General features: G+C 37.9%; 1 protein-coding gene across 1 annotated transcript in view; it reads right to left on the bottom strand.

Moving 5' to 3' along the window:
* Positions 1-20163: 20163 nt before the first annotated feature.
* The window catches only part of LOC101129069 (putative tyrosine-protein phosphatase TPTE), a 63507-nt gene continuing 56085 nt past the window's right edge, over positions 20164-27585 (bottom strand). Inside the window, exons 15-17 of the mRNA XM_055373843.1 lie at positions 21406-21466; positions 20508-20589; positions 20164-20409 (exon numbers count right to left, since the gene is read on the bottom strand). Of these exons, the coding sequence (XP_055229818.1) occupies positions 20265-20409; positions 20508-20589; positions 21406-21466 (288 nt within the window). The 3' untranslated portion in view covers positions 20164-20264. The remainder of the gene's footprint in view (positions 20410-20507; positions 20590-21405; positions 21467-27585) is intronic.

The following is a 27585-nucleotide window of genomic DNA, read 5'->3' as shown; positions in this document are numbered from 1 at the left end:
ACATCTTTGGTGTACTTTGGTAATTTATGTACAGTCTATCATACATATTTGGTGTACTGTGATACTTTATGTACAGTATATAAATACATTTGGTGTATGTTGATATTTTATGTACAGTATATAATATATATTTCGTTTACTTTGATATTTTATGTACAGTATATAATATATATTTGGTGTTATTTGATATTTCATGTAAAGTATATAATACATATTTGGTGTGCTTTGATATTTTATGTACGGTATAATATATATATTTAGTGTGATTTGATATTTTATATACATTATATAAACTATTTTTGTTGTGTTTTGATATTTTATATTCAGTATTTAATATATATTTGGTGTGCTTTGATATTTTTTGTACAGTTTATATGTTTGGTGTGCTTTGATATTTTATGTACAGTATATTATTTATATTTGGTGTTCTTTGATATTTTAGAAACAGAATATGATATATATTTGGTGTGCTTTGGTATTTTATGTACAGTATATGATTCATATTAGCTGTGCATTGATACTTTATGTACAGTGTATGATACATATTTGGTGTACTTTTATATTTTACATACAGTATATGAAACATATTTGGTGTACTTTGATATTTCATATACAGTTTATAATACATATTTTGTGTACTTTGATACTTTATGTACAGTACGTGATACATACTTGGTGTAGGTTGATATTACATGTAAAATATATGATACATGTTTGTTGTACTTTGATATTTTATGTACAGTGTACAATATATATTTTGTGTACTTTGACATTTTATGTACAGCATATGATACATATTTTGTGTACTTTGATATTTTATGTACAGTATATAATATATATTTGGTGTACTGTGATATTATGTGTACAGTATACAATTTATATTTGGTGTACTTTGATATTTTTTGTACAGTATATAATGTATATTTGGTGTAGTTTGATATTTTATGTACAGTATATAATATATGTTTGGTGTAATTTGACCTTTTATGTACAGTGTATAATATACATTTGGTGTACTTTGATATTTTATGTACAGTATATAATATATATTTGGTGTACTGTGATATTATGTGTACAGTATACAATTTATATTTGGTGTACTTTGATATTTTTTGTACAGTATATAATGTATATTTGGTGTAGTTTGATATTTTATGTACAGTATATAATATATGTTTGGTGTAATTTGACCTTTTATGTACAGTGTATAATATACATTTGGTGTACTTTGATATTTTATGTACAGTATATAATATATATTTGGTGTACTTTGATATTTTATGTACAGTATATGATTCATATTTGGTGTAGTTTGATATTTTATGTACAGTATGCGGTACATGTTTGTTATACTTTGATATTTTATGCATAGTATATGATACATATTCGATGTACTCTGATGTGTTTTGTAGAGTTTATGATACATATTTGGTGTACTTTGATATTTTATGTACAGTATATGATACATATTTTGTGTAATTTGATATTTTATATAGTGTATCACACATATTTAATGTACTTTGATATTTTGTGTACAGTATATATCTTTGGTGTACTTTGATATTTTATGTACAGTATATAATACATATTTGGAGTATTTTGATATTTTATGTACTCTGTAGAATATATGTTTGGTTTACTTTATTTTATGTACAGAATATAATACATATTTGGTGTACTTTGATATATTATGTACCGTATATGATATATATGGGGTGAATTTTGATATTTTAAGTATATTACAGAATACATATCTGGTGTAGTTTGATATTTTATGTACAGTATACGATAAATATCTGGTGTACTTTGATATTTTATGTACAGTATTTAATATATTTTGTGTACTTTGATATATTATGTACATCATTTAATATATATTTGGTGTACTTTGATATTTTATGTACAGTATATGATACATATTTGGTGTAATTTGATGTTTTATATACGCTATATGAGACATATTCGGTGTACTTTGATATTTTATGTACAGTATATGATACATATTTGGTTTATTTTGATATTTTATGTTCAGTGTATGATAAATATTTGGTGTACTTTTATAATTTATGTACAGTATATGATACATATTTGGTGTACTTTGTTATTTTATGTACAGTATATGATAAATATTTGGTGTAATTTAATATTTTATGTACAGTATATGATATACTTTTGGTGTACTTTAATAATTTATGTACAGCATATGATACAAATTTGGTGTACTTTCATATTTTATGTACAGTATACAATACATATCTGGTGTATTTTCATATTTTATGTTCAGTATAAGATACATATTAGGTGTACTTTGATATTTTATATACAGCATATAAGATAAATTTGGGGTACTTTGATATTTCATGTGCAGTATATAGTATATATTTGGTGTACTTTGATATTTTATGTACAGTATATAATATATATTTGGTGTACTTTGATATTTTATGAACAGTATATAATATGTATTTGGTGTACTTTGATATTATATGTACAGTTTTAATATATGTTTGGTATACTTTGATATTTAATGTAGAGTATATAATATATGATTGGTGTTATTTGATATTTTATGTACAGTATGTGATACATGTTTGGTGTACGTTGATACATTATGTACTGTATTTAACACATATTTGTTGTACTTAGATATGTACAGTATATTTTACATATTTGGTGTAGTTTGATATTTTATGTACAGTATAATTATTTGGTGTAATTTGATATTTTATATACTGTACATGATACATATTTGGTGTACTTTGACATTTTATGTGCAGTATGTGACACACATTTGGTGTACTTTGATACATTATGTACAGTATATGATAAATATTTGGTTTGCTTTGATATTTTATGTAGAGTATATGATACATATTTGGTGTACTTTGATATTTTATCTACACTATATGACACATGTTTGGTGTAGTTTGATATTTTATCTACAGTATGTGATACATATTTGGTGTACTTTGATACATTATGTACAGTACATATATATGCTGTACTTTGATATTTTATGTACAGTATATAATATATATTTGCTGTACTTTGATATTTGATGTACAGTATATAATACATATTTTGGGTTCTTTGATATTTTATGTACAGTATACAAAATATATTTTGGTTACTTTGATATTTTATGTACAGTATAGAATATATATTTGGTATAGTTTGATATTTAATGTAGAGTATTGAATATATAGTTCGGGCACTTCGATATTTTCGGTACAGTTCATAACATATATTTTGGGTACTTTGATATTTTTTGTACAGTACATAAAATATAGTTTGTGTACCTCGGTATTTTATGTACAGTATATATGTTTAGTGTATTTTGATATTTTATGTACAGTATATAATATATATTTGGTTTAATATGATATTTCATGTACAGTACATAATATATATTTGTTGTACTTTGATATTTTATGTATAGGATGATATATTTGGTGTAGTTTGATATTTTATATGCAGTATATATCTTTGTTGTACTTTGTTATTTTATGTGCTGTATATTATATATATTTGGTGTACTGTGATATTTTATGTACAGTATAAAATACATATTAGTTGTATTTGATATTTTATGTACAGTATATAATATTTTGTGTACTTTGATATTTTATGTACAGTATATAACATATATTTGGTGTAGTTTGATATTTTATGTACAGTGTATATCTATTATGTATACTATGATATATTATGTAGAGTATATAATGTATAGTTGGTGTACTTTGATATTTTATGTACAGTGTATAATATATATTTGGTGTACTGGATGTTTCATATACAGTATATAATATGTATTTGGTGTACTTTGATATTTTATGTACATTATATAGTATATATTTGGTGTACCTTGATATTAAATGTAGAGTATATAATATAAATTTGGTGTACTTTGATATTTTATGTACAGTATATAAAACTTCTTTGGTGTACTTTGACATTTTACGTATAGTGTATAATATGTATTTGGTGTACTTTGAAATTTTATGTACAGTATATATTTGCTATACTTTGATATTTTATGTACAGTATATAATATATATGGTGTACTTTGATATTTTATGTATGGTATATATGTTTGCTGTACTTTGATATTTTATGTACAGTACATAATATATATTTGGTGTACTTTGATACTTTATGTACACTATATAATATATATTTGTTGTACTTTGATATTTTATGTGCAGTATATAATATATATTAGGTATATTTTGATATTTTATGGACAGCATATAATGTATATTTGCTGTACTTTGATATCTTCTATGCAGTATAAAATATATATTATTTTGTATTTTGATATTTTATGTACACTATATTAGATATATTTAGTGTACACACACACACACACACACACACACTCCTTCATTCTGCTGGTTAGGAACTTAGTAGGGGTCTCTGGGAGCTGCAGGTTTCCTAATCATGTCTGCACCTAAGAACGTTAGGTTCTTTTCTGGCTCTTCTTATGAACGGTCCCCCAGCCCGGACTCCGTAAGATCCATGCTAGCCTCACCCAGCTTCTCCCTCTCCCCTCTCAGAAACTCAAACTTAAGAGGAAGCTCCTCACCAGGGATCCGGAGCTACCATTCACCATCCCCTAGGGCTCCACCACACTCACCTCTGTCATCCCCAGTATCCCACAATCTCCCATTTCCCTGTCCTCTCCTTGAAGGGCAATCAATGAAGCCATTGGGCTCTCCCTTGTCCTCCTCTGAGGATTCTTCAGAGTCACCACGTTCATCAGTAATATACCACATGTTCCTACTGCCATCACCCAGCAGCTCACCCCCAGCTCTCGGGAAGTCTCCCGGGTCTCCCAGCTACTCTCCAAACAACCCCAGATTTCAGCTGGAGTCAGCCCCCCACACCCAGGAGTCACCTACAAACTCACGAGCCTCACGGTGCTCCTCCCCTATGTCTTTCATCTCTTCACCCCCAGGCCTCAGGGACTCTCCTGTGGCTCCCAGTTACTCTCAAGCCATCCCCAGGTTCCTGCGGGACTCAGCCCCATGCACCCAGGGGTCCCCCAGAGACTCACAGGTTTCGGGAGCATATGAGCGGTCCCCCAGCCCTGACTCCTCAAGATTCATGCCTGCCTCACCCAGCATCTACCTCTCCCCTCCCAGGAACTCAGACCCAAGGGGCAGCTCCTCACAAGGGATGTGGAAGTACTCTACATCATCCCGCAGGGCTTCACCACTCTCACATCCGTCATCGACAGAATTCCACAACTTCACATTTCCCTTTCCTAACCAAGCAGGACAATCACTCATGTCATTGTGTTCTCCCGTGTCCTCCTCTGGAGATTCCTCACAGTCACCCCATTCATCAATAATATACCATATGTTCTTACTGCCATCATCCAGCAGCTCACCCCCAGCCACCAATGACTCTCCTGTCTGTCCCAGCTACTCTCCAACTACGCCCAGATTTCAGCGGGAGTCTGTACCCCACACCCCAGAAACACCTACAAACTCACAGACCTCAGTGAGATCCTCACCAGTCTCTCTCACGTCTTCACCCCCAGCCCTTACGGACCCTCCAGTCTCTACCAGCTACTCTCCAACCGCGCCCACATTTCAGCGCGGGTCAGATCCAGGAACCCAGGGATCACCACCAAGCCCACCACTTTCACTGTGTTACTCCCCAGTCTCTAGCACGTCTTTATCTCCAACCCTCAGGGATTCTCCTGTCTGTCCCAGCTACTCTCCAACCACGCCCACATTTCAGCGGGAGTCCGTTGCAGGCACCCAGAAATCACCACCAAACTCACCAATTTCACTGCATTACTCCCCAGTCTCTCTCATGTCTTCACCAGCCCTCAGGGACTCTCCCGTCTGTCCCAGCTACTCTCCAACCACGCCCACATTTCAGCTGGAGTCAGTTCCAGGCACCCCGGAGTCACCACCAAACTCACCAATTTCACTCAATTACTCTCCAGTCTCTCTCATGTCTTCACCAGCCCTCAGGGACTCTATTGTCTGTCGCAGCTACTCTCCAACTACGCCCAGATTTCAGCTCGAAGCAGTTCCTTGCACCCCAGAATCGCCACCAAACTCACCAATTTCACTCAATTACTCTCCAGTCTCTCTCATGTCTTCACCAGCCCTCAGGGACTCTCCTGTCTGTCCCAGCTACTCTCCAACCACACCCACATTTCAGCAGGAGTCCGTTCCAGGCACCCAGGAATTACATACAAACTCAGCAGTTTCACTGTGTTACTCCCCAGTCTCTCTCATGTCTTCACCCCCAGCCCCCTGGGACTCTCATGTCTGTCCCAGCTACTCTACCACCACGCCCAGATTTCAGAGGGAGTCAGCCTCCCACACTCCGGAATCACCTACAGACTCACAGACTTCACTGAGGTCCTCCCTGGTCTCTCTCAGGTCTTTGCCCTCAGCCCACAGGGACTCTTGTGTCTCTTTCAGCTACTCTCAAAACTTCTCTAGATTCCAGCTGGACTGAGTTCCAGGCACCCACGACACACCACCTAACTCACGAATTTCACTTACTTACTCCCCAGTCTCTCTCATGTTCTCACCCCCAGCCCTCAGGGACTCTTCTGTCTCTCTCAGCTACTCTCTAGCCATCTCCATATTACACCTGGGGTCAGCTTCCCACACCCAGGTATCACCTACAAACTCACGGACCTTACTGCAACCCTCCCCCTTTTCTTTCACCTCTTCACCCCCTGCCTTCAGGGACTCTCCTGTGTCTCCCAGCTTCTCTCCAGCCTTCCCCAGACTTCTGCCACAGTCAGCCCCAGGCACCCAGGGGAACCCTGGACACTCACAGGCCTCACCAGGCTACCTCCCAATGACCTGTATCTATACAGGGATGGCTCCCACGCTTCCCTCAGGGACCCCAAACCCATCTCCACTTACACTCAGACACTCCCAGGGCCTGACAGCTACTCCCCGTTATTGTCCTTCAGTTCGAAGCCCTGGCCAATCTACTAGCCAACATGATGCAGCTACCTGGCCATGTCTCCACATTTCTGGGGAGGGCCCCACACCCAGCCGCAGAAGAGCCCCTCCTGCATTCCGTCCTCACACACAGGCCTTTCCATCCACTGGCTACTGTCACACTCTTGCCGGCAGAAGAGGCCCCTGTAATGGCCGATATCACCGCGCAGTCTATCCTCACCCCACAGCTGTGCAGCGGGACCCTCCTGCTGGCCCATGTGGCTGCCAGAGCCCATGCTGGCACGACGCTCCAGCATGTCGGCATCCCTGCGTGGCACGCTACCGGTGACATGGCTCGCATGAGCCTCCTTCCTGGCAGTGACACTGCTGATGTGAACCCCAGTTTCACAGCTGTCATTTGTAAATAGGAACATTTTCCCTTTTCTCTCTCCCTTCCATTCACAGGGCTTCTCATTCTCTCTGTTTCTGCCTCCGTTTCAGAGATTTACTCACCTTTTTCTCTCTCACTATGTCTGCCGTGGTCTCCAGAAGAGTGTGCCACATAAAATTGCCCCATTAAAAGTCACGAATTGAGTGGATTTTAGTATATTTGTGCTTGTGCACATTCAATTTTAATTCGCAATCCATTTTAGAAGGTTTTATCACCCCCGACCAGAGAAAAACCCTGTGGACATTAGTCACTCCTCATTCTGTCTCAAACCCTCTCCCTGACCCTCAGCCCTAGGTAACAACTGCATAGAGCAATCAACCCCATATGCATAGATTTCCATATTGTGGACATTTCCTATAAACGGAATTGCACAATACGTGAGTTTTATGACTGACATAACACTTTTAGCACAATATTTTCAAGATTCATCCACATTGCAGCCTTACCCACAGGGGGAAACCGCAGTTTGTGGTTTCAGTAACACCGGGTGTTTTCTCCTTCCTTCGGTCTTTCCTTCCTTCTTTCCTTCCTTCCTTCCTTCCTTCCTTCCTTCCTCCTATTTCTCTCTTATTCCTTCTGCCCTCTCTCTTTCATATGCCTTAGGTGCATCCTACGTCCTGCGTCCTTTTGCGGAATCCTCAACAGGTGCTGGAAAATTGTGTTATTGTGATTATTTACCGCTATCTCTCTTTCATGGTTCTCCATCAGTTGTAAGCATCTATTGGTTTATCCCAGGTCTCTAAGTATATTTTAATTAGGTACACCTGTTTTTCTTTATACACCTGTTTCTGAAGTATAGTGTCTCATACTCATAAACCCAGTGTATCTCAGAAACGCATCTAATATTCCAGTAAACCCATCATAACGTTGAAAAATCATAAATCAAACAAACATAAGTCACGGTTTTCGGTGGATATGGACTCCATCAATTCCATTGTCTTCAATAATGCTGTACACCATTAACAATGGCAGACTGATTGGGCGTGGATGTGGATAACATTATAAAAATCAGTTATTAGAGGGATACTTTAACCTGACTGAAGGGCTGATCTAATGGTATTAGTACAGTGCAAGATTATGTGAGATGTTTTGAGACAGAGTAGTACATTTGTGTATGAAATTCTGTGGCTTTTTTCACTTAGTAGGAACCTTTGTGTGTGGAAAACTGAGAAAATTGCTTTCTGCTGTAGAGTCTGGCATTCACGGTAGATTAAAGCTTATTTTTCTGGAAGTAAATCTTATTCAATAAAATACTACTCTTTATAATAAAAAACAAAGACACTGGTGATGTGAAGTCATTATCCTCAGCAAACTAATCCAGGAACAGAAAACCAAACGCCACATTCTCACTTATAATGGGAGCTGAAAAATGGGATCACATGGACACAGGAAGGGGAACAACACACACTGGGGCCTTTCGGGAGGCAGAGCGTTAAGAAAAACAGCTACTGCATGCTGGCCTTAATACCTAGGTGATGGGTTGACAGGTGCAGCAAACCACCATGGCACACGTTTACCTTAGTAACAAATCTGCACACCCTGCCCATGTATCCCAGAACTTAGAAACAAAACGAAGGCAAAGAAAACGAGAAAGCAATAGCAAAACGCTAACGGCAAAACAAAGTTTCAAACTCAGAAAGTGACAGACCGATTTTTGGTTCAAATCATGGTTCTCGACCCAGGTGCCATAAGGTCAGTATAAAGAATTTGATTACGTATTGTAAAGAAGACATGCAGCGGATGACCAGAAAAATTGTTCTCAACATACGTGTGGCTTCGAGTTCAACGGTGACGCTATCTACTGGGACATAGCATTAGATTCCAAAGGGCCGAGTCCCGCAAGACTGGCCTCCCACACTAATAACAATGGGAAGCCCTACGTTGTTTTACCTGTGCTTCTCAGCAACTGGCTAGAAATCAGGTTTCCACCACTCCCAGTTTTACTTGCATTCATTTGCTGGAAGAGCTCACAGCACACAGGGAAACACTTACATTTCCCATTTTCTGTATTTTAGCGGATATTGCAAAAACTTCAGAAAAACTTTTGGGCCCGGCATGTGGGGAGGGGCGCACTGCCTTCCAGGAAGTGTTATCCAGAAGCTCTCTAAACCCAGTCCTTTTGGGTTTTTATGGAGACCTCATTCTATAGGCATGATGGGTTAAACCATAGGCTATTGGTCGTCAACTCAACCTGAGGCTCTCAACCCTCCCTGGAAATTGGGGTTGAGGCTTTGCCATTCTCAGTCTGAGTAAAAGAATTTACACAAACGGAATTTTAAAACAGATTAGCATAACTGGAAACTTAACTAGATGATGGAATTATCTGGAGCCACACCTTGATATTCCTAACCCGAGCACCCTCATCCAACGAATGCTCCACCCAACTGGCTCCCAAGCCTCTACGGGGTTCCAGAGCAAAAGGATGTTTCTACAACGCCTATCTCCACCTCTTCTTCAAAGTCTTTTCGCGTACACGGGTAATTCTTCAACTGCCATGCATCAGTGTCAGGGGGAGGGCTTGTTACCACACAGATCTGTGGATCTCCGGGGTTTGAGGGTGACAAGGATGCTGCTGGTGTCAAAACCACAACGTGGGAACCACAGAACCGCTAGTTGGTTTTCAGTGTTTCCGTGCATTTAATTCATCATACCTTTGGCCAAGAAAACTTGTAAGTTCTCAGATTGTCCCAAAGGTGGCGCATGAAATCAAATCAGGAGAACAGTTTCCTACGAGGTGTAGCCTGGGAAAGTTGGGGGTGACTGATGGAAAGGAGGAGTGAAGCTCCGCCCTTTCCGCTGCGAGGCTGCGCCCGAGGCTATTTAAACCCACCCTGGCTGGCCTGTACTCAGATCTTCGCAGAGCGGAGCAGCCGCCGGAGCGTTTGGCGGAATCTGCGTGGACTTGGAGCTCACAGCGTCTTGCGACTTGGAAGCGGATTCAGAGGACAGGACAGAACACTTGGGCAAGTGAATCTCTGTCTGTCTGTCTGTCTGTCTCATTGGTTGGTTTATTTCCATTTTCTTAAGGACCACATACCTCACACCCCACACACACAAACACACACGCGCACACACACACACACACACACACACACACACACTCCTTCATTCTGCGGGTTAGGAAATTAGTAGGGGTCTCTGGGAGCTGCAGGTTTCCTAATCAAGTCTGCACCTAAGAACACTAGGGTCTTGTCTGGCTCTTCTTATGAACGGTCCCCCAGCCCGGACTCCCCAAGATCCATGCTAGCCTTACCCAGCTTCTCCCTCTCCCCTCTCAGAAACTCAGACTTAAGAGGAAGCTCCTCACCAGGGATCCGGAGCTACCATTCACCATCCCCTAGGGCTTCATCACACTCACCTCTGTCATCACCAGTATCCCACAATCTCCCATGTCCCTGTGGCTCACATCTGTAATCCCAGCACTTTGGGAGGCCAAGGCATGCAGATCACTTGAGGTCAGGAGTTCAAGACCAGCCTGGCCAACACAGTGAAACTCCGTCTTCACTAAAAATACAAAAATTAGCCGGGCATGGTGGTGCACACCTGTAATCCCAGTGACTCAGAAGGCTGAGGCAGAAGAATCGCTTGAACCCAGGAGGCGGAGGTTGCAGTGACCGAGATTGCACCACTGCATTCCAGCCTGGGTGACAGAGCAAGACTCCATCTCAAAAACAAGCAAAGAAAAAATAGGCTGGGCGCGGTGGCTCATGCCTATAATCCCAGCACTTTGGGAGGCTGAGTTGGGTGGATCACCTGAGGTCAGGAGTTCGAGAGCAGCCTGGCCAACTTGGTGAAACCCTATCTCTACTAAAAATACAAAAATTAGCTGGGTGTGGTGGCAGGCGCTTGTAATCCCAGCTACTTGGGAGGCTGAGCCAGGAGAATCGCTTGAACCTGGGAGGTGGAGGTTGCAGTGAGCCGAGACTGCACCATTGCACTCCAGCATGGGCAACAGGAGCGAAACTCCCTCTCAAAAAAAAAAAAAAAAAAAAAAAAAGAAATCATTTCCTTTGCAGCATCATGGACGCAGCTGGAAGTCATTATCCTGAGCAAATTAATGCAGGAACAAAAAACCAAATACCATATGTTCTCACTCATAAGTGAAAGCTAAACAATGGGTGCTCATGGACATCAAGGTGGCAATAATGGACCCTGGGGAGTTCTAGAAGGGGCACAGCAGAAAAGGGCACAGGTTGAAAAACTAACTATTGGGTCCTGTGCTCAGTACCTGGGTGATGCGATCAGTCATACCCCAAACCTCGGCATCACACAATATTACCAATAAACCTGTATATGCCCTTCCAAATCTAAAAGTTAATTTATACCAAAAATCTAAGCTCAAAAAGAAAAACAAAGTCTTTTGCCCATTAAAAAACAAATAATAACAAATACAATAATCATCCTACTTCAGAAATCTATATTAATGCAATTTATCATATTCATTGATTAAAGAAGACACACCTTACAATTATCTCAATTAATGCAGGAAAAAGCATTCACTAAAATTCAGCATGCACCTGTGACTTTAAAAATTAACAACTAGGAAACTTCCTTAACTCAGCAAAGAGAATCTACCAAAATACCTACCAGGAACATCATATTAATGACATAATATTGACAGCATTTTCTTTAAAGCCTGGAATTAAACAAAAATGCCCTCTCTTCACTGCTTCCATTTAACAGTATACTACAGAGCCTAACCAGTGTAGAAAGTCAGTGTAGTAAGTAAATCTTTAGAATAACTCCTTAATCTAATGAGAGAATTCAGGAAGATTTCTAGATGCAGGCTCAACATAAACAAAAATTAATAGCTAAATCAAGGATGCAGGTTGAAATCTTTACAGTAATTACTAAAAACATAGAAAAAGAGTATATGACTTCCAAGGTAATGACAGACGGTGAGAAGGAAAGAATTATATTATTAAAATTCAATCGAATGAAAACAGAATGTCAGTAGGAAAACAGAAGGGTTAAATAAAATAGATGTACATAGAACACTGTTCTCAACAATGCATAATACATGTTCTTTTCAAATGTACAGAAAACATTTGACAATATCGACCAAATTCTGGGCCATTAAGCAAGTCTAAACAAATTTCAAAGAACTAAAAAAAAAAAATACATAGTATGTTCTGTGTCCACCACACAATATAATCAGAAATCAAAAATTTAAAGATAAATACAAAATTCTCATATGTTTGGAAATAAGGAAGTATACTTCTACATAACTCATGGGTCAAAAAAAAAACAAGCACAAAGTTGGAACATAGTTTGAACTAAGTAAAATAAAAACACTAAAAATAAAAATTTATGGGACGAAACTAAAGCAATTCTTAGAGGAAAACTTGTAGCCTTAAATGGTAAATAGAAAAGATAGTGGTTGACACTCTAAGAATTATCCATGTCAAGAAGTCAGGAAAAGAACAAATTAACCCAAGGAGTACAGAAGAAAGTACTAAATATAATAGTAATTGATGAAATAAAAAATAAGTAAAAAATAGAGACCACAAATAGGCCCAAAACTTGGTTCTTTTAAAAGACTAGTAAAATTGATAAATCCCTGGTGAGACTACTCAGAAGAAAAAAGGGGAGAAGGCACCAAGAAAGCAAAGTCAGGAATAAAAAAGGGAACATCTCTGCAGACACTAAAATGGTAAAATGATATTGTGAACAATTTGATGTCAAGACTATTTGCAAAGTTAGATTAAATGGACAAATGCTGGGAAAACTATAATCTACCAAAATGGGCAAAAGAAATAAAATTATAAAAACATTCTATATAGGGAATTGAGCCATAATTTAAAGACTTCTCTCCAGAGAAAACTCTAGGCCAATGTGCATTCACTGGTGAATTTCACTTTACACTTAAGAAGGAAAAAAATCAGCATGCATAAATTTACCCAGAGAATAAAAACAGAGAAAATGAAATTTAACTCACTTTACGAAGCCAAGATTTGAAAAAACTATGAGAAAGGAAAATTATAACCAATCACCCAGACGACATGAATTTGAAAATCCTAAACAAAATATTAACGGACAGAATCCAGCAATTTAATAATAAAATAATTTAATAAGTATTTAACAAAATAATACAGCACAACTAAATTACATTTATTCCAGAAACATGTTGGTTTACCACTTTATCAATGTAATTAACCACATTTATTTATTGGATAAAGTAGAAAAATTATCATCTCAAAGATTCAGAAAAATCTTTAAGAATTCAACATCCATTCATGATTTAAAAAAAAAAAAACTCTTAGCAAGCTAAACGAATTTCTTTTTTCCTTCTTTCTTTTTTTTTGTTTCATTTTTTGAGACAGAGTCTTACTCTGTCATCCAGGCTGGAGAGCAGTGGTGCGATCTTGGCTCACTGGAACCTCTGCCTCCTGGTTTCAAGTGATTCTCGTGCCTCAGCCGGAGTAGCTGGCATTACAGGCATGTGCCACCACACCTGGCAAATTTTTGTATTTTTTAGTAGAGACAGGGTTTCACCATGTTGCCTAGGCTGGTCTTAAACTCCTGGCCTCAAGTGATCTGCCCCCACTGGGCCTCCCAAAGTGCTGGGATTACAGGTGTAAGCCAAGGCGCCCAGCCAAGGAAGTTCTTAATCGATAAATGGTCACTAATACACACACACACACACACACACACACACACACACACACACACACACACACTCGCAAAGCATTTGGAGAGATGTTGAAAGCTTTTCCTTTGATAATGGAACTGTATGTTGATGGCTGCTATTGCCACTTCTAATTCTACACTGTACTGAATGTTCTAGCCGGTGATAGGGGAGATGAATGACTGAAATGGAAAAAGTATAATTTATTATTTTCATATGATGTAATCATGTACCATAAAATCCAAAAGAATCTATAGATAAATTAGTAGAACTAATAAGTGAGTTTAGGCTGGGCACGGTGGCTCAGGCCTGCAGTCCTAGCACTTTGGGAGGTGGAGGCTGAGGCTGGCAGATCACTTGAGCACAGAAGTTTGAGACCAACCTGGGCAACATAGCGAAACCCCATCTCTACAAAAAAATGAAAAAATTAGCTGGGCATGGTGGCACCTGCCTGCAGTGCTAGCTACTCAAGAGGCTGATATAGGAGGATCACCTGAGCCCAGGGAGGTTGAGGCTGTAGTGAGCCATGATCATGTCACTGCATTCCAGCCTGGGTGACAGAATGAGACTGCCTCAAAAAAAAAAAAAAGTGAGTTTAGGAAAGTTGCTAACTGCCAGATTAATAAATAAAATGAAGTGCATTTAAAACAACAAAAAACATTTAGAAAATAAACATTTTAAAGGGATATCATTTAAATAACCACAAAAAAAATCTAAGAATAAATCTCACCAAAAATATATAAGCTTTCTATACAGAAAATGACAAAGCATTGTAAAGAGAAATTGAAGAGGACCTAATTAAATGAGAGAATACCTCTGTTCATGGGTTAGATGAGTCAATATTGTAAAGATTCAATTCTCCCCAGTCTATAAATTCAATGCAAGTCCAAGCAAATTTCTACCCAGTGTGTGTAATTTGACTAGTTGATTCCCAAATTTATATGGAAATATAGATGACCTAAAATACCCAAACAATTGTGAAGAATAAGAAGAAGATGATGAGGACATATTAGAAAGCTACAGTAAGATAGTTGTGCTATTGGCACACAGATGAAAAATCAATGAACAGAAGAGAAAGGTCAGAAAGAGATTCATGTTCCTCAGGGTAGTAAAGAAATGAAAATCTTCTGAACCAGTGTGCTGGAATAACTGGATAGCCATACATGAAAAAAGATGAAACCTGACGCCTTCCTCACACCACACACATAGATCAATTTTAAAAGGAATGAACCTTCCCAAAGAAAATACAGTAGTAAAATGTCCTTTAAACTCAAGGAAAATTTTCTTAATCAGGACACAAAAACACAAATTTTATAAAGGGAAAGCATGATACATATGATGGTAATACAACTAAGAACTTCTGTTAACCAAAAGCTACTCCTGAGAGACAGAAAAGGCAAATCACAGAGCAGAAAAGCTTTCTTGAAATACATTTATGACCAATAACAGAATTGAAATCAGAATACACAAAGAACTACAATCAGGAGAAAAAAGATGAATAATCCAAGAGAAAAGTGGTTAAGAAAATTAAAAAGTTACTTTACAAAAAAGGATATCCAGATACTTAATAATCTTAAAAAAACTTCCTCAATCTTATTAATTACAGAAATGCAAATGATCACCACCACAAGATGCCATCACACAAACACCCAAAGGCTAAAGATAAAAATACTCAGAATTGCAAGTATTGGGGAAGATATGGAATGCTTGAAGTCTACAATACCAGTGGAGTAAAAATTGGTACAACTGTTTTAGAAAACAGGTGACATTATCAAATAAAGTTCAAGATTCGTTACTCTAAGACAGAACAATTTTAGTCTGAGGTATACATTCAACAAAAATGTGGCCACATGTGCAACAAGAAACGTGTACTTTTAAAAGCAGTATTATTGGGCTAGGCACGGTGGCTCATGCCTGTAATCCCAGCAATTTGGGAGGCAGAGGCAGGCACATCACTTGAGGTCAGGAATTTGAGACCAGCCTGGACAACATGGCAAAACCCCATGTCTACTAAAAATACAAAATTAGCTGGGTGTGGTGGTGGACGCCTGTAATCCCAGCTACTCTGGAGGCTCAGGCATGAGAATTGCTTGAACCCAGGAGGCGGAGGTTGCAATGAACTGAGATCATGTCACTGCACTCCAGCCTGGGTGACAGAGTGAGACTTAATCTCAAAACAAAAAAACAAAAAACATAATTTATCACAATAAAAATTGGAAACAACCCAAATGTAATAGAAAAAAAGAGATTCCATTTTCAGTCACAATTTGTGCAAGAATGAATATTTGAAAAGATGTGCAAAGACATGATAAAAAAAGTATAAAATATTATTAAAGAATGAACAAGATGACTCACATGTACAACTCAATATCGCAAAGTTGTCACTTCTCTCAAGTTAATCTATAAATTCAATGTAGTTCCAATAAAAATCCTAAAAGTGTTTTATTATGGCGCTTCACAAAATGATTTTAAAATTGAATGTAACAATAAAGTTCCAAGAAGAGCAAGACAATTATGCCTTTATCAAACCACATTATAAAGCTACAATAATTACAAAAGTGTGGTAGAGAGAACTTAGGAGCAGTTTTGAATATTTATAGAAACTTGGTATATTACTGAGAGGGATTACAAATTAATGGAGAACAAAACAGCACGCAATTGATGGTGTTAGGACAATTGGCTATCTATATGGAAAAAACACTTCCCTCAACTTCCAATTAGATTAAAGACCCAAATATTGAAAATGGAACTTAAATATTTTTGAAGAAATGTGGAATATCTTTACTACATCAGTATAGGGGGGTGAATTTCATAAACATGACAGAAAAGCGTGAAATATATACACACACATAGAAAAACAAATTTTACTATATTCAAAATTACAAACTTCTCTCCAGGCATGATGGCTCATGCCTGTAATCCCGGCACTTTGGGAAGCTGAGGTGGGTGGATCACTTGAGTCTAGGAGTTCGAGACCAGTTTGGACAACACAGTGAGACCCTGTCTCTATAAAAAATACAAAAATTAGCCAGGCATGGTGACGCTCACCTGTAGTCCCACTTACTCAGAGCGGCTGAGATGGGAGGATCGCTTGAACCCCGGGAGGTTCAGGCTGCAATGAGCCGAGATCGTGCCACTGCACTCCAGCCTGAGTGACACAGTGAGATCATGTCTCAAAACAAAACAAAAATTTACAAACTTTTGTACAACAAAATAAATCACAATCAAATTTAAAAGGCAACATGTGGGGAGAATATAATTACAATACTAAGAAAAATTGGCATTCAGATTCTTTAAAGAACTCCTATAAATCAATATAAAATATTTTTACTATCATGATACTACTGGTAACCTGCAGGCAGCAACCAACCAGAAGACAGCAAGACTAATATGAATGAACACATAAAAAAGAGGCTGCTCTCGTACATACCAGCTGAATATTAGCCCTCTAAGCAACCTTTAACAAAATCAACAAAATATTGTGTGAACACAGAATAATGTAAACCCCTCTCAGCAAAAAAGAAAAAAAGTCAAATTTGAAATGATTGTTTTCCTTCAAGCAAGGAATTAGCATTAGTTAATAGAAAACTGATGCTAACTTCTTTAATAATAACATTTTAGGTTGGACAATGTGAAATGGCCATTTTTAAAGCAAAAGATGGTTAAAAACTGGCAATTTCAAATGATTCAACCTCTATATTCTTAACTATGGTACTGTAAATTGCCAGTTTATATACAATATTCCAACCTGTAGAGCTAAACACAGAACCTGTATATTAACTAATATACAGCTAAACACAGAACCTGTATTTTAACTAATGGGCTTGAAACTAGTCAATAAGACTAAAACTTGATTTTACTGAATTATATAAGTCAGTTGATGGTGCTATGTTTTCCTGGAATTTGATATAAAAATTGATTTAGAGCCCACTAAAAATGTAATTATTTATGTTTGTCAAAATTTGTGAAATATGCTTAGATGATTATTTAAAGCCTAAACCTGAATGAGAGAAAATCTAACTAAACTTAAATTGGTTGGATTTACAAATAGCTTTTTTTCCCCATTTTCACCCCACCAATGTCAACTTCTTCGTATCATTACACTATAAAAATTCCAGTATAATTTTTGATATAGCATCTCTGTTGGCTCCCTTAATCTAAAATGTTCTCACGAAGTTTAAGAACAACCTTAAATATTACTGGAACAAAAACAGACATATAGACCAATGGAACAGAATACAAAGCCCAGAGAAAATCCATGCATTTATACTCAGCTGACATTCAACAAAGGTGCCAAGAATCCAAGATGGGGAAAGACAGTCTCTTCAATGAACGATACTGGGGAAACTGAATATCCACTTGCAGAAAAATGAAATTGCAACCTATCTCACCCAATATACAAAAATCATCTCAAAGTAAATGCTTAACTGTGAAACATGAAATTGGAAAACTACTAGAAGAAAAGATAGGTGAAAATCTTCTTGACGTTGGTCTGGGCCAAGATGTTTTTGGATATGACTGAAAAGCATAGGCAACGAAAGAAAAAGTAGACAAATGATACTGTATCAAACTAAAACGCTTTTGCACAGCAAAGGAAATATTTATAGAGTAAAGAGACAACCTACAGAATGGGAGAAATATCTACAAAGCATACATTCGATAATAGGTTAACAGATTTTTTAAAAAAGGAATTCAGACAACACAATAGCAAGAGAATAAGTTACTTCTCTAGAAAACGGGCAAAGAACCTGAAAAGATATTTCTCAACAGAAGACACACAAATGGCCAAGAGGTATAATGAGAAAATGCTAAACATCATTAATCATCAGGGAAAAGCAAATTAAAACCACAAAGAGATATCCTCACACCTGTTAGGATGGTCATTAACAAAAAGACAAAAGAAGAGTTGGTGAGGATGAAGAGAAAAGGGAACCCCCTTGTACGCTGTTGGTGTGAATGTAAATTAGTAGTTATTGTGGAAAACAGCACTGAGATTCCTCAAAAAAACAAAAATAGAACTACCATATGATTTGGAGATTCCACTTCTGGGTATATATCCAAAGGAAATGAAATCTGCACTCCCATGTTCACTGCAGCATTATTCATAATACCCAAGCTATGGAGTCGATCTAAATGTCATCAGTGGATAAATGGATAAATAATATATGGTATATATAATTAAAGGCATACTATTCAGCCTTAGAGGAGATCCTGTCACTCGAGATAATATGGACGAACCTGGAGAACATTATGCTAAGTGAAATAAGCCAGGCGTAGAAAGACAAATACTGCATGTCTCACTTATTTGTGGAATCTAAAAAAGTCAAATTCATAGAAGCAGAGAGTAGAATGGTGGTTACCAGGGGCTGGGGAGACAAAACTTGGGGGATTGTGAAGATGTTGGTTTTTACTTTATGATTATTGTTATTTTTTTAGATGGAGTTTTGTTCTTGTTGCTCGGGCTGGAGTGCAATGGTGCGATCTCAGCTCACTGCAACCTCTGCCTCCCAGGTTCAAGCGATTCTTCTGCCTCAGCCTCCCGAGTAGCTGGGATTACAGGTGCATGTCACCACACCTGGCTAATGTTTTGTAATTTTTAGTAGAGATGGGGCTTCACCGTGTGATCCACCTGCCTCAACCTCCCAAAGTGCTGGGATTACAGGTGTGAGCCACTGTGCCCAGCCTGAGATGTTGATTAAAGGATGCAAAATTTCAGTTAGACAGGAAGAATAAGTTCAGGAAATTTATTGTACAACATAGTGACCACAGTTAATAATCATGTATACTTGAAAATTGCTGAGACAGTAGATTTTAAATGTTCTCACACAAAAATATGTGGAGTAATGCATATGTTAATTAGCTTGATTTAGCCATTTCACAATGTTTACGTATATCAAAACATCATGTTGTACACCATAAATATATTGGTTTTTTATTTGTTAATTTAAAAATAAAAAAGATCAGCCTTAAATAAAAGTACTCTGATATTCTAAAATTAAAGACTGTTTGTATTTTGAGAGATATAAACTGGCAAACCAAAAATAAAGAAATCCAAATACTAGTAAAACAAGGGAAAATATGCTCAACCTTCCTTACTTCTTTTTTCCTACTTTCTTCCCTTCCTTATCCTCTCCCTATCTCCTACCCTTCCTCCTCTCCTCTTTCCTTTCTCCTTCCCTTCTTTCAGTCTTGGAGCTAATATTTAAAAATGCTAACAATTATTAATACACATTAATAGCAATACGTATCTTGTTCTTGTACTTTATGTATATTTACATATCTTTAGAAATGGAGAAATAAAAAGGAAAATGTTATTACCTGTGCCTCCTTTACAGTGAATCGCTACGATGTTTTCAAGATCTTGAGCCATCCACTCATTTACTTCCTTGGTGAAAACCACCATCTGACTGATTTCAAGTTTAAGATTTTTAGTTAAAATATTTTCAAAAAATCAAGCCCAATATATTTAGCCCTCTTCTGATAGTCAATTTAGCATAAAACTTACTGTAGAGTGAGGACGTTATGATCATCAATCATGATTCTAACGACCCTATTATGGAAGTGCTTAGGATCATAAGCTCTTTCACCTAAAATAAATAACATGTATGTCATATCTCTACAGGGAATAACATGATAAATGAGGAAGTTATGAATAAGTTAACATATCTTATTAGAATTCCTTATCTATCTTCAAAAAGAGCTTTCCAAGTTGCTCCTGCCACTCTAAAATAAACGCAAGCGTTTCAAAAATGTAAGGATGGTAGTGGTTTATCCATCTCATATAACCTAAACTCAACTTATTTTTGTTTAATAGGTATAATTTTTAACTTTCTAGCAGACTATTCATTATATTATTTCAGGGTAGTTAGAAACCACACGAGGCAAATGTAGCTGACCAGAATGTTTGCCCCCTGAAAATGTCTATTGAGTATACAGGTAGAGGAAAAAATCAAGAGAGACAGGGTATTAAACTGGGTTACAACATATTTTCTACAGTTTTTTGCTTTTTTCCCATCTAGACCCTTGCTCTCATCACATGCCACTGCTGATGGGTCAGAAGACTCATTTGTTAAATTGTCTATGTCCTCATAATGCAATCTGGCAAGAAAAACAGAAAGATTTTCCTAAACCTAATATCGCTAGAACAGATCTTCCCTAAAATGGTTTGCTTCCACTGCAGCCTCATTGGTCCTGCCAAAGCCACATCCTTCATATGGTACTTTGTGCTGCTGGGCTAACTCCTTCTACTAAATGGGGCCAGTCCAAGATGGGGATTTTTAAATTCATTCCTTGCCACTACCAAATACCTATGATTAAATGCAATCTAAAAAACAAAATCATCTTCTTACGTGCAGTAATCTGTTTTCTATCTACAGTAGCAAAATATAGAGTAATGTACATACTGCATAGATTGTAGACTCGATAGTGGTTTCGGTGTTTCTTATCTAGAAACTGCACAACTTCCTAAAAAAGACAAATGCATATCTTACATATTTACATGGCACCAACATAAGCTATTTCCTAGGGGGAACCTAAAATGGTTATTACTTTTATTAATTTGTCTCTCACTAGCATCTTCTAGGGGAGATTCAGGGAATAAGAGGGTATGCAAATTTCAAGTTCTAATCCACTGTGATTTTTCAAATAGTCCACAAGTATGTTTGCCTACTCAGATGAGTCTCTATTGTAAATACACACTGTTTAAAGCTATCAGATAAGTAAATTAGCTGGTTAACTAACTTTAATTTGTTCTAAATCATTAATTCACAGTTAATATGGTTCTTGTTTAAATCTAATTCATATTCGTTCTTATTTAAATTTAGTTCTGAATAGATACATCTTTAGAGAGTGATCTGCATATTACAGTCTATCTAAGCACCATGTAAACAAATAAATGCAAAAAGTATATAGTATGATTGTGTGTATGTGTGATAGAAAAAGATAAACATATCAAATTTTAAATAACTGGTAACAATATGGAGACTTTTTTGGCTCATTTGTTCTCTTTATTTTTTTAAATGAAGATATATGTGTACCTATAAGTGTGTGTGTATATATATATATGTATATATGTATAACCTTTAAAATGAAAAACAAATAGTAGTTATAATTTAAAATACAATCAATACCACTATATGAATCCAACTTTCAGTAAATACATCTTTCTGAAACATACACACACATACGTATATATCTCTGTGCAACAACAAAAATGACACAAAATTTTAAAACTGATTAGTATGGTACCCTCAGAGCAATGTTTACTGGCTTAATATTGAGAAAAATAAAATGAAGGTATCAAAGTCATCCATTTATTAAACTGGCTATCTCTGTTAAGAGGAAATAATAAGTCAAAAAGATGAACACTCTGAATCTGCATAGTGGGGGAGGCAAGGATAAATAGTTTTATATACTTCAGGTGTATCCTCCCCCCAGGTGATGGCTTTGTTCTTATCAATCTCTATGTTAAGATAATCCAATGGCCTGACCTGTCTTCCACCTGAAGAGACCATGGAGATTAGGCTCAGTCTTGTGCTTGCTTCCCTTTTCCACGGTGTGGCACTGGGCACACTTCTGAACAAAAATTTTGTTGCCTTTCTCAGCATCACCCATATTTAATTCTCTCTTTCATCACTGGCACTACAAAGGTTCCCGCTCAGAAGCCAGATGTCCCGCTCTATGTACCATATTTTCTTTATCTAATCTATCATCGACTGGCATTTAGGTTGATTCCATGTCTTTGCTCTTGTGAATACTGCTGCAATGAACATATGTGTGCATGCATGTATTTTTATAAGACAATGATTTATATTCCTTTGGGTATATACCCCATAATGGGATTGCTGGGTCTGATGGTATTTCTGCCTCTAGGTCTTTGAGGAATTGCCACACTGTCTTCCACATGGGTTGAACTAATTTACACACCCACCAACAGCATTTCTTTTTCTCTGCAACCTTCCCAGCATCTGTTATTTTTTGGCTTTTTAATAGTAGCCATTCTGACTGGCATGAGATGGTATCTCATTGTGGTTTTGTTTGCATTTCTTTAATGATCAGTGATGTTGAGTTTTTTTTTCATATTTTTGTTGACTGCATGCATGTCTCTTTTGGGAAGTGTCTGTTCAGATCCTCTGCCCACTTTTTAATGGGGTTGTGTTTTTCTTGTAAATTTAGGTTCCTCATAGACTCTGAAGGAGATATTACCAGTGAAACCTGAGAAACAGCAAAGATGGCAGCCAGCTCCTTCCTTTGGAAGCTCCATCCCAGGGGGATACTGACCTGTAGCCAGCCCGCACATACCTGCAAGAGGTGGCTGGAGACCCCTGTTGGGCATTCTCACCCAGTCAGGAGGCATGGGATCAGGGACCCATCCAAAAAAACAGTCTGGCTGCTTTGGGGTAGAGCAGGTGTGCTGCACTGTGAGGGATCCTTCCTCCTCCAGACCACCTGTATTCTCCAAAGCCAGCAGGTTGGAGTGGCTGAGTTGACCAAACTGCCGAGGTGGCAGCTGCCCCTCCCACCAGGAGCTCCATTTCAGGGAGAGATCAAAGCTCTGTCCATAGAACCGTTGCTGGAGTGGTTAAAGCCTCTACAGGGATTCCTGCCCAGTGAAGAGGAATGGATTGGGGTCCTGCTTAAAGAGGCAGTCTGGTCATGATCTGGCAAGCCAGCTGTGCTGTGTCGTGGGGAACTCTTCCTTGTCCCGACTGTCTGTATTCTCCATAGCTGGCAGGCTGGAGTGGCTGAGTCTATGAACCACAGTGATGCTGGCTGCCTCTCCCCACCTCCCCGGGAACTCAGACCCATCTGAGGTGGATTCCAATCTGCTGCTGTTGGCAGGCTAGGATTCCAAGCCAGTGGGTCTTAACTTGTGAGGTGTCAAGGAAATGGGGCCTGCAGAATGATGCTGCCTGGCTCCCTGGATTCAGCCCCCTTCCCAGAGATACGTATGGACAGATTTCCCACTGTGCTGAAGATCCCCGGGGCTAGAGTGTGTAAAACTCCTGGGTTTCTGTGTGTGCCTGAGCAGCTGATGTGCCCAGACTCCATACAGGTCTGTGTATCAGACCCACAGCCCTGGTGGCATGGGCTCACAAGGGGATCTCTTGATCCACGGCTTGCAAAGATCCATGAGAGAAACACGGTTTCCCGGGCAGGACTGCACACTCACTCACTGCTTCCCTTGGCTGGGAGTGGGGGTTCCTTTGGCTCCATGCCGCCCCCAGCTGGGCCGTCGCACCCCCTGCCTACTTGTCTTCATTCTCCATTGGTCAACCTGTTCATCCAGTCAGTCCCAATGTGAGAACCTGGTTATCTCAGTTGAAGGTGCTGAATTCCCTCGCCCCTTTTCATTCTTCGTGAGCACTGCAGACTGCAGCTGCTTCTAATTGGCCACCTTGCATCACTCTAAACATTTCTTTTTTAGCCCTAGTTCTTAATTCCTATAGCCCTTGGTTTATCACTAGTTTCTTGATAAAACAATCCGTCCACGTTCTCTAGTCATGGGATGATGACTCAGGCCAGGTATCCAGGACATTTTCTGGGAAGTAGCTGAACTTGCAGCCCTGTCCTGTTCAGAACTGAGCTAACACACTGCAGAGAGGTACTCCTTCCACCTCTCGGCAACTGATAGCAGCCCTAGATAGTTAGACTTTTATTGAGGTATAATAAGTATTGTAAATTACATAAAATTAAACAATGATCCTTTCAAGCTGGCATTTCACAGTAAACAGCATTATATGTTTGAAATTAATTTAGTCATCCACAGAGCCTAAAGCAATATGCCCCGACTATAATTTAGGATCTCAAGCTAAGAAAACACATTTTGGGTTATGGCATCCCCATCTTTCTTCCCTATGGTAGACTATCAAAAACGGCCACAATTCTTTATAATTCCTTCCATCAAGAGTTGGAGTTTATTTTCTACTCCTTGAATCCAGACTGGTAGCGTAATTTGCATTGTCCAGTAAAATGGGGTAGAATTAATATATAATTTTGAGCCTGGGCCTGAAGAGGATTTGCATTGTTTTGTTGCCGCTCCTCAGACTCTTGCCTCTGCCATCATGTGAACAGGCCTGAAGTAGCCTACTGGAGAACGAGAGACCACATGGGGCCATTCAGCCAAGTCAGGTAATATTCTTTCCTTTCATTTAAAAAATCTGTTTCCTTCATTCTTTAAAAATATTTTTAATTGACACATAATACTTGTTCATATTTATAAGGTAGAGAGGGATATCTCAATACTTGTATACAATGTGTAATGATCAAATCAGGATAATCAGCATATCTATGACCTCAAATATTTATCATTCTTTGTGTTGGGAACACTTAACATCCTCTCTATTTAAAAATATACAATAAATTATTGTTAACTGTAGTCACCCTACAGCACTACAGAACACCAGAACTTATTCCTATCTGTAAGCTTAAATCTGATATTTCTTTGTTGATTTTCTGTCTAGATGATCTGTCCAGTGGTTAAGAGTGGGGTGCTAAAGGCCCCAACTGTTACTGCATTGGAGTCTATCTTTCCCTTTAGACCTAAAAATATTTGCCTTGTTTATCTGAGTGCTCTAGTGTAGGGTACATACATATTTACAATTATTCTATCTTATTGCTAAGTTGATGTCTTTATTATTATAAAATGACCTTCTTTGTCTCTTCATACAGTTTGACTTAAAGTCTGTTTTTATCTGATAAGTATGGCTACCTCTGCTCGCTTTTGTTTTCTGTTTGCCTGGAATATATTCTTCTATCCCTTCACTTCCAGTCTGTATGATCCTTTACAGGTGAAGTTAGTTTCTTGTAGGCAGCATACAGTTTGGTCTTTTTTTTTTTTTTTTTTTTTTTTTAAATCTTGGCAGCCAACTCTGTATCTTTTAATTGGGAATTTGATCTGTTTACATTACATTCAAGGTTACTATTAATATATTAGGTTTTATCCTGTCATTTTGTTCATTTTTTTCTGGTTGTTTTGTATATCCTTTGTTCTTTTCTTCACCTTTTTTTTTTTTAATATTTGTGGTTTGGTCACTTTCTGTAGTGACAAAGTTTGATTCCTTTCTCTTTTTCATGTGTATATCTGCACTACAGGTGAGTTTCACACGTTTGTGTGTTTTGACAATGGTAATCATCCTCTTGCTTCCAGATGTAGAACCACCTTAAGCAGTCCTTGTAAGGTCAGTCTAGTGGGAATGAATTCCTTCAGTTTTTGCTTGTATAGGAAATACTTTATTTCTCCCTCATTTCTAGGGGATAGCTCTACTAGGTATAGTATTCTTGGTTGACAGTTGTTTTTTCTTTTTTTCCTTCAGTACTTTGAATATATCATCCCATCTTATTGTCTACTGACCTGTAAAGTTTCCACTGGGAAATCCACTGCTAATCAAATGGAGTTTCCCTTATATGTGACTTGATGCTTTTTTCTTGCTGTTTTTAACATTTCCTTTTTTTTTTTTTTTTTTTTTTGGATACAGTCTTGCTCTGTCACCCAGGCAGTAGTGCAGTAGTGTGATCTTGGCCCACTGCAACCTCCACCTCTTGGGTTTAAGCAATTCTCGTGATTCAGCCTCCCAAGTAACTGGAACTACAGGTTCACACCACCACACCCAGGTAATTTTTTTGTATTATTAGTAGAAATGCGGTTTCTTCATGTTGGCCATGCTCGCCTTGAACTCCTGGCCTCAAGTGATCCACCGGCCTCAGCCTCCGAAAGTGCTGGGATTACAGGTGTGAGACACCGCACCTGATGAATATTCCCTCTTTTTGACTTTTGACTACTATGCACCTCAGAGAAGACCTTTTTGGGTTGAATCTATTTGAGAACCTTTGAGCTTCCTAGATTTTGGCCATATCTCTCCCACGTCTGTTTTTAAAGCTCTTTATTTATTTATTTTTTTTTTTTTGAGACAGGGTATCACTGTGCCACCCAGGCTGGAGTGCAGTGGCACAATCTTGGCTCACTGCAACCTCCACCTCCTGGATTCAAGCAATTCTTGTGTCTCAGCCTCCCAAGTAGCTTGGATGGCAGGCATGCACCACCAAACCCAACTAATTTTTGTATTTTTTAGAGACAGGATTTCGCCATGTTAATCAGGCTTGTCTTGAACTGCTGGCCTCAAGTGATCCACTGCCTTGGCCTCCCAAAGTGCTGGGATAACAGGTGTGAACCACTTCACCTGGACTCTTGATTGTATTTTTATTTTATTCCTTAAATTCTTCAGCTCCACAATCTCTGTCTGGTTTTTAATGATATATATATCCTTGTTGAATTTCTCATAAGATCATAAATTGTTTTTCTAATTTCATTGATTTGTCTATCTGTATTCTCTGTATCTCATAGTTTCGTTAAGATCATTATTTTGAATTCCTTCTTAGCCATTTGATATACTCTTTAAATTTAGGGTCTGTTAATGGGGAATTATGGTGTTTCTTTGGATGTGTAATGTTTCGTTGCTTTTCACGTTTCTTGTGGCCCTAAACTGATTTTTGCACATCTGGGGGAACAGTTGCCTCTTCCAATGTTAGGGAGTTTTCACAGAGAAATACTTTTTCCAATAGTTGTCTCCTATAGTGTTCATTGA

The sequence above is a fragment of the Gorilla gorilla genome, chromosome 22 (assembly GCF_029281585.2).
Source record: "Gorilla gorilla gorilla isolate KB3781 chromosome 22, NHGRI_mGorGor1-v2.1_pri, whole genome shotgun sequence".
NCBI classification, from domain to species: domain Eukaryota; kingdom Metazoa; phylum Chordata; class Mammalia; order Primates; family Hominidae; genus Gorilla; species Gorilla gorilla.
This window is presented reverse-complemented; position numbering and strand designations above follow the sequence as displayed.